At 38.3% G+C, this 8,879-nt stretch overlaps 1 protein-coding gene across 1 annotated transcript; it reads left to right on the top strand.

Moving 5' to 3' along the window:
- The first annotated feature begins 2,711 nt into the window (after positions 1-2,711).
- On the top strand, positions 2,712-5,590 carry LOC110666977 (putative receptor-like protein kinase At3g47110). Its single transcript, XM_058134731.1, has 3 exons — positions 2,712-4,026; positions 4,117-4,543; positions 5,404-5,590. The coding sequence occupies exons 1-3, from the start codon at positions 2,712-2,714 to the stop codon at positions 5,588-5,590; spliced, it is 1,929 nt and encodes a 642-aa protein (XP_057990714.1).
- Positions 5,591-8,879: the final 3,289 nt, after the last annotated feature.

Below are 8,879 nucleotides of genomic sequence, written 5' to 3'. Positions count from 1 at the left end.
AAAAGTGTTTGGTTCAATCTGTTATATGCATGTTCCTGCTGTTAAAAGAAGTAAACTTGATGACAAGGCTGAGCTAGGCATTTTCTTGGGCTATGCAGCTCAATCCAAAGGTTATAGACTCTACAATGTAAAAATAAAAAAAAAACAGTGATATGTAGAGATGTTCAATTTGATGAGGATGCTCTTTGGAACTGGAATGAGCAAAAGATTATGAAGAAGTATGTCTCAATTTAAAAGGAAAGCTCTTCTAGCATTGAAGAAGGAAGGCCAGTTGAATCTAATGTCAGTCAAGAAATGGATTATGAAGATAATGAAAAGGTGTAATGGCCCAACCCACTAGTGATATTGTCCACTCTGGGCCGAAGCCCTCACGGTTTTAAAACTCGTCACTAGGGGTTACGAACCACCAACTTATAAACCCAGCATCTCTCCCGTGTTTTGCCAATGTGGAATTTGCCTAGGGTGTTACAATCCACCCCCCTTATGGGACTCAGCGTCCTCGCTCATGTTTGCCCCACCATCGTTGAAGGTTGCACTCGGAGCAGCTCTGATACCACAAATGTAATGGCCCGGCCCACTAGTGATATTATCCGCTTTGGGCCGAAGCCCTCACGGTTTTAAAACGCGTCACTAGGGGTCACGAACTACCAACTTATAAACCCAGCATCTCTCCCGTGTTTTGCCGATGTGGGATTTGCCTAGGGTGTTACAAAGGGTGCAGAAGACCAAGCCGCTGTTTGAAATCTATGAGAGGTGTAATCTAGTTTTTGCTGAGCCAATCAACTATCAAGAAGCTTCTCAATTCATAGAATGGAGGCAAGCAATGGATGCAGAGATTGATGCAATTGAGAGGAATCAAACCTAGGAACTCACTTCAAAACCAAAAGGAAAAAATTTAATTGGTTTAAAGTGGATTTTTAGAACCAAGCTTAATCCTGATGGATCAATTTTCAAACACAAGGCTAGACTAGTTGTGAAAGGCTATGCACAGCAGCCTGGAGTTGATTTTGGAGACACATTTGCTCCTGTTGCTAGACATGACACCATCAGGTTGTTATTAGCTATGTCAGCTCAAAAGGGATGGAAAGTGTTTCATTTAGATGTGAAATATGCATTTCTAAATGGAATACCGATTAAGGAAATCTATATGAGTCAACCTAAGGGTTATGAAGTGTTGGGGCAAGAAGATAAGGTGTATAAGCTTAAAAAAGCATTGTATGGGCTGAAACAAGCTCCTAGAGCCTGGTATTCAAGAATAGACACACACTTGATTCATCATGGTTTCAGGAGGAGTGAAAATGAAGCTACTTTGTATGTTAAAACCAGTGATGATGGGAAACAATTGATAGGATCCTTGTATGTGGATGATATGCTTGTAACGGGTAGTGATTTTTAGTTGTTAAAAGAATTTAAGCAGCAGATGCAATCTGAATTTGAAATGTCAGATTTGGGATTGATGACTTATTTTTTGGGGATGGAGATTCATCAGTCAAATGAGGGCACTTTTATTTCACAAAGAAAATATGCTCTTGATATCTTGAAAAAATTCAAGATGGATCAATGCAAATCAGTAGCAGCTCCACTTGTGGTAAATGAGAAATTAAGCAAGAATGATGGGATTGAAAAGGCTGAAGCAACAGAACATAGAAGTTTAATTGGAAGTTTATTGTATCTTACAGCCACAAGACCTGACTTGATGTATTCTGCAAGTCTATTATCTAGATTTATGAATTCACCAAGTTTGGGTCACCTTGCTGCTGCAAAAAGAGTTTTGAGATATTTAAAAGGCATAGCAGACCATGGGATTTGGTATCTAAGAGGTGAAGACCTAATGCTAGAGGGATATGTAGACAGTGACTGGGCAGGCTGTATGGATGATATGAGAAGCACTTCTAGGTACGTGTTCTCATTGGGATCAGGTCCATTTTCATGGAATTCAAAGAAGCAAGAGGTGGTAGCTCAATCTACTACAGAGGCTGAATACATCTCTGCTGCTGCTGCTGCTGCTAACTAGTCAATTTGGCTTCGAAAGCTGCTGAAGGATTTGGCAAATGAGCAAGTTGAACCTACTGTTATTTGGTGTGATAATAAGTCTGCCATTGCAATTGCAAGTAATCCAATTCAACATGGAAGGACTAAGCATATTAAAGTTTCATTTCTTGCGAGAAGCTGAAAAAAGCTGTGAAATTACGTTGTTGCACTGTAAATCCGATGAGCAACTTGCTGATGTTTTGACCAAGGCTCTTCCTAAGAGCAAATTTGAAGAAATAAAGAAAAAGCTTGGAGTATCAAGGAAAATTCTCAAGGAGGAGTGTTGAGAGTAATGAGATTTTTCCTAGATATTTAGGAGCTTAGTTCTTGTTGTCATTTTGTCTATTTTTAATGTTATTTTGTTTATTTTGCTGTAAACAGTTGGCATGTTAGTCAACTTGCGTTAGGTTCAAATCTACTCCTTAAATTGGGGAATGTAACCATGCTTCACCATGTTTTTGTTACTTTAGTAGTTGGAGCAGGTCTGTTATGTACCAAAAAGTGTAAGACTTCTTATATATGAAAAAGATTAATGAAGTCTCTCTTACGCAGCTGCTGAGAGAAGTTTATAAGAAGAATCAATTTCTTCTCTATTTTTTTCTAGCAATTTTCAGTTCAGAAATTGCAACAGTCTCCCAACGAACCTAGGCCTCACTCTTCATAACCTGCAATAACTTGCCATGGGTGGCAACCAATTTCATGGAAGCGTTCCTGTTTCATTGGCCAATGCTTCTCAGCTTCAAGATCTAGACATCTCTCACAACTTTCTCACAGGGCAAGTTCCTACCAATCTGGGAAATTTGAATGATCTTCAGCGGTTTAGTTTGGGGCACAACTTTCTGGGAAATAGCACGAGTCAAGATTTTAATTTCATAACATCTTTGTCAAACTGCAACAATCTAAAAATTCTATTTTTTAGTGCAAATAATTTTGGTCGCTTGTTACCTACCTCCATAGCCAATTTGTCTACACTTTATATATTAGGCATGGGAAGGAATCATATATCAGGTAAAATCCCAATAGGGGTTGAGAATCTTGTCAATTTGTACGAATTAGCCATGGAGATAAACCTTTTTTCTGGTGTTATTCCTTTTTCTTTTGGGAAGCTTGGAAAGCTGCAGTTATTGGATTTAGGAGGAAACCTACTGTCTGGTGAAATCCCAACATCCCTAGATAATATCACCCAGCTATATCAGCTTTATTTAGATGAAAACAAATTAGAAGGAAAAATACCTTCTAGTATTGGGAACATCCAACTCCTGAAACGCTTGGATATTTCACAAAATAAGCTAATTGGTATCATACCCCAACAGATCTTTGGTCTCTTCTCTCTATCGGAACTTCTCAACTTATCACAGAACTCATTGACAAGTTCCTTGCCCACCCAAGTTGGCATCCTGAAAAATATTCATGCATTAGATGTTTCAGAGAACAAGTTATCTGGCAAAATTCCAGAGACAATAGGTGATTGTTTGAGCCTAGAAATCCTTAATTTGCAGAGTAACTCTCTTCAAGGACCTATTCCTTCATCTTTTGCTTCCTTGAGAGGTCTCCAACAATTAGACCTGTCAAGAAACAACTTGTCAGGAAAGATTCTAGAAGATCTGGAGAGCCTTTTGATTTTACAATATTTGAATCTCTCTTTCAACAACTTTGAAGGTGAAGTGCCAAAAAAAGGAGCTTTTAGAAATGCAACGACATTTTCAATTGTTGGAAACGGTAAGCTTTGCGGGGGGATCCCTGAATTGCAGCTGCCACTATGTCCTATCCAAAAAAAGAAACAGAAAAAGACTTCCACAATCATAATCCTTGTCACAACCATCAGTTCAATTGTGTTCTTCATGACAATAACTTGCCTCTGTGTTTTCTATCGGCGAAAGTCGAGAAAGAATCCTCCTTCCATGCCTTTTATTGTGGATAAGCTGTTTCAAATTTCATACAAGGAACTCTTCCAAGCAACTGCAGGATTCTCTCCAGAAAACTTAATTGGACAAGGTAGTCTTGGCTTAGTATATAGAGGAAGTTAACGTTAGCATGGAGACAAGTTAGTTGTTATAAAGGTTCTCAATCTTCAACAACATGGAGCTTCCAAGAGCTTCTTCGCTGAGTGCAAAGCATTAAGCAAAATCCGACATCGAAATCGAGTAAAGATCTTGACATGCTGCTCTAGTATTGATTACAAAGGCAATGATTTCAAAGCTCTAGTGTTTGATTTCATAGAAAATGGAAGTTTGGAAATGTGGTTGCATCCAGAAGAAAGTCGTATTGATCATTCACAGACTCTGAACCTTCTCCAAAGACTTCATATTGCAATTGATGTGGCTTCTGCACTGAATTATCTTCATGACCATTGCGAAATCATTCAATGTGACTTAAAACCAAGTAATATTCTTCTTAATAGTGGCATGACAGCTCATGTTGGTGATTTTGGATTAGCAAGGTTCCTTACCAAAACAACCAGCTACTCTTCTCAAGGCCAAACTAGTTCCATTGGGATGAAGGGAACAATTGGGTACATGGCTCCTGGTAAAATTTGCATTCTTCTTTATCCAATTACCACCAATTCACAAGATACACACGCGGGCCCGCGCGGGGGAAAAATATGTCAAGTTAACTATTGTTTCTTGATTTGATGCATCCGTGAAATGAAAATATCCAACATGTAATTGAGATTATGTTGACACACAAACAATCCTGAAGGAAAAAAAATTGTTATAACAAGCACGCAAATCTAAGGCACACACAGTTCGCACAATCACACAGTATTGGAAAGAGAAGAAGAATAACACAAGATTAAACGTGGTTCAACAGTAAGGTCTACGTCCACGGGCAAGACAAGAGAAAAAGTTCCACTATGATGAAAAGAGCAAGATACAATGAATCAGAACTCTCAAACCCTAACCCCAGTGTGTTTCCCGAATCTCTCACAACTCTATCGCAAAAGGATTTTATCGCAAAAAGTTCCACTATGATGAAAATGCCCTATCGGCCCGTGCCCTCCGCTACCACCACAGATCTCACTTTTTATCCGAATCGGGTCACACCGCGAAGCTTTTGGATCGGGTCACAATTCAGATCCATGAAAAATATATCCAAAATTCAAGCCACAAAAATAACAAAAATGATCAATTGCAATATATATATATGTATGTGTGTGTGTGTGTTGCATAACCTCAAATTTAAGGATGTATTAGTGATAAAACATCCTAGAAAGAAATGCAGCATTCTGTCAAATGAAATTCCTACAAAGACTCCAATATTTCTTATTCTGAATGCATCACTTTTTCCCCTTTTACAAGCTCATAATAGATTCCATATATTCATTCATATATAGTAGACTGGTTTGTACTTGCTTTGTTACGATTGTAATAGAATTGAAGATAAATATACTGCAGAGTATGGCATAGGCAGTGAGGCAACAATATCAGGAGATGTTTATAGCTTTGGGGTAATTTTACTGGAGATGTTCACAGGGAAAAGACCAATTGAAGAAATGTTTACAGATGGTCTAAATCTCCACAATTTTGTCAGAGCTAAGCTCACGAGAAGAGTCATGTAAATTGTGGATCCAGTACTTCTCACAATAAAAGAACTAGGGACACCAACAAATATGGCAGAAAATATGGATGACGATGACATTGATGATACTCAAATAGAGATCCAAGAACATGATTTCAGTATTGAAAATTTGGGATCAAAGGGAGAGGATGTGAAAAAATGTGTGGTATTAGTCCTTGAACTAAGACTTGCATGCTCAGTAGAAGTACCAGGAGATCGAATGAATATGAGGGATGTCACAAGAAAATTGAATGTCATCATGGAAGCTATTCTTCGACTGAGGACTCATAGAGGCAAGTGAGGTCATGAGAAATAATGCTGGAATTGCTGAAATTTGCTGCTGAAAATATTTTGATGTAATGTTCCTACTTGCAAAGGATTGATTGTCCATATTTTTAGAATTAAATTTCAGAAGTTTTTCTTTGGTGTGGTTTTGCTGACTTTTAAAGGCACCCTTTGCCTATAAAAAGGAGAGTGTATTTGCTAGAAATAAGTGTGAAGTGGCTGATATGAGCTGTTGTGTGCATTAAGAGAGAAAAACAAAAATTATTTGTGTTTTCTTTTTGTATCCCCTGTTCTAAAGCAATGAATTTTTCTTTTGTTGTGTTTGTTAGAATGTTTATGTTGTATCTTTTGTCGCAAGGGTTTTGCTATCACCGAACGGTTCTCACTGAAGTGGAAAGAGTAAGGAGTCGCCACTTTAATTTTGAGGGAAAATCAAAGAAAACCGTTTGTAAGATTAAAATTAAGAACCACTTCAAAAACAGAGATTCTAAGTTCGGGGTCCGTATACGGGTGGGGAAGGTGTTAGGCACCCCACCTCATCCCTCGACGGGGGCAAACAGATTTAATGATGCGCTCTTTATAAATTGAAGTTGATAATTTAAGGTTGGAATTGTAATGTTAATCCTTTGTATTGATAAAAGGAATGTTTAATATTTCACTATTTCGGGTTGCCCAAGAACACGAGTACATGAGATGACCCTTCAGTGAATAAGTGTTGTGTAATGGATATTTTGAGGATTAATCAGGATACTTTGGAAAGACTCTCCCGCAGACCCGTCATTCAGAACATATGATGAGTTTTATAATAAAAGTATCGGGGTTAGAAGGGAAAGGACTCTCTCCCGATCTAAAATATTCTATTAGAATTTTAGCCCAGGGAATTCGGGAAGGGACTCTCTCCTGATCCCTTGAAAAATTCTTATTAGGGTTTTAGTTGAGGTTTCAGGAAATGACTCTCTCCCGACCTCTCAAAATATTTGGATTTTAGCTGAGAATTCAGAAACGGGCTCTCTCCTGATCTCTTGAAATATTTTTATTTAGATTTTAGTTGAGGTTTCAGGAAAGGACCCTCTCCCGACCTCTCAAAATATTTGGATTTTAGTTGAGAGAGTTTAGGAAAGGACTCTCTCCCGATCTCTTGAAATATTTTTATTAAGATTTTAGTTGAGGTTTTAGGAAAGGACTCTCTCCCGACCTCTTAGAATATTTGGATTTTAGTTGAGAGAATTCAGGAAAAGACTCTCTCCCAATCTCCCATATTGGAATTTTAGTTAAGAAAATTCAGGAAAGGACTCTCTCCCCATCTCTTTAAAAAAATATCGAAGACACAGGAAATCCCCGAGAAAGGGGTTTTCCCCAGTTTCTGGGATCTCGTAAATGAATAGCGAGCATTGAGCAGAACTCCTTGCCGATCTCTGCGTGATTGCTTTACCTGAACTCTCAGGCTTCAAACTTCGTTGTGTTGTTTTCATTTTCTGGTCACTTACCTTATGTCTAGGCTCATTTTGATTCCTGATCTATTGTCTTTCGTCTGGACTTGTCTCAAGTCTCAATCTCATAATTTATTTGACCTAATCTCATTTCGACCCCTTCAACCTATTCTGACCTTTCTATGACTATTCGAGCTACACTTATTTTCCTATTATTTTTCATTTATTTGGACTAAAAAAAACTTTTACATCAATATTTCCGCCTGTATTTGTTATTTATGAAGTGCCAGTGACTTGTGCTTCCATTTTCATACCAAATAAAATGACGATAAGAATAAAATTTGCAAATGAATATAAAAAGGACAATGGTCGTGAGATAAGTTAATCTATTCTGAAACTCAATGTGACCAGCTTTCTTGAAAAGGAAATACTTGTAAAGGCGAACCAAGAATATTTGACGAGTGACGGGTTAAATATTTACCTATAGAGAGTTGAGATGACGAATGAGCCAACACCGATATCCACGGACCTTAGGAGCTTAAGACTAAGGCAGTAGAGAGACTTGAGCTATCCCAAGGTGATGAGAATCGAAACTTTGAGTTCGCAGGGTAGTGAACGAGTTTTGAAAATATGGATCAACGGGTCTATAGCTCTTCCAATAAGATACTTTAGAAAACTAGTTTCTAAAGTTTCTGAAGACCTTAAGAGCTTTTAATGAAAGATAATACGGCTATATCAAGATTCAGAATTTTCTCTATGATAGTCACCACACCCTCCATAGTATTACACGCAGGTATTTATAGGGGATGGGTGCTCAAAACAGAGGGTTAGGATCTCAGCAGGGGGAGACGGAAGGCCTAGATTCAAAAGGACATAATCTGATGTCTGAGAATTAAAGAGAATCAAAATTGAGGGCTGGGATTCCATTTAGAATTTCTGTCCTTTCACTCCTTAATTCAACGGTCAAGGGTCTTACCTTACAAGATAGATCCAAGGGCTGGGAACAAAAGGCGCCGGTTCAATTATTTACTTTTGATCAAAAGGCCTTATGTCCATCCTTATAATTATGATCTACGGTGTGGATTGAGATATACTTGGCTGCTTTAACTACTTGAAATCTGATGGCTAGGAATGCGTCTTTACAGATGAGATGGGCGGGGAGGATTAAATTGTACCCATAATACTTTAACTGACTCGAATCTGACGGTAGGGTAGTTAGTCTGCATGAATTAAGGGACATGATTAGAAGTGATTCGACTCCCCGAGCTTTTCGATCTCTATAGGTTATTCCTCTGTTTGCCCGATCTCTTGTTATAGTTGACCGATTCGAGACCTCTTGTTCTGATCTTTATTCATTCTTTCAGCATCTGATCTTTTCTTGCTTCCCGATCCCTCCTATTTCCTGATTCTTCTTCGTGTTTGATCTAATCTTCACAAAGCCTGACTTGCCCACCGATCTCTTTAGTTTTGATCTTTTGTCATACGATCAATGGCTAACTGCCCATTAGCCGATCTTTCTTGTCCGATCTCTTCACCATGTTTCTAGAATTTTCTCTGATGAGTCACCGAAACAGT

This window comes from Hevea brasiliensis, chromosome 14 (assembly GCF_030052815.1).
Source record: "Hevea brasiliensis isolate MT/VB/25A 57/8 chromosome 14, ASM3005281v1, whole genome shotgun sequence".
NCBI lineage: Eukaryota > Viridiplantae > Streptophyta > Magnoliopsida > Malpighiales > Euphorbiaceae > Hevea > Hevea brasiliensis.
The sequence above is the reverse complement of the archived record's forward strand: the minus strand, read 5'-3'. Positions and strand labels throughout refer to the sequence as shown.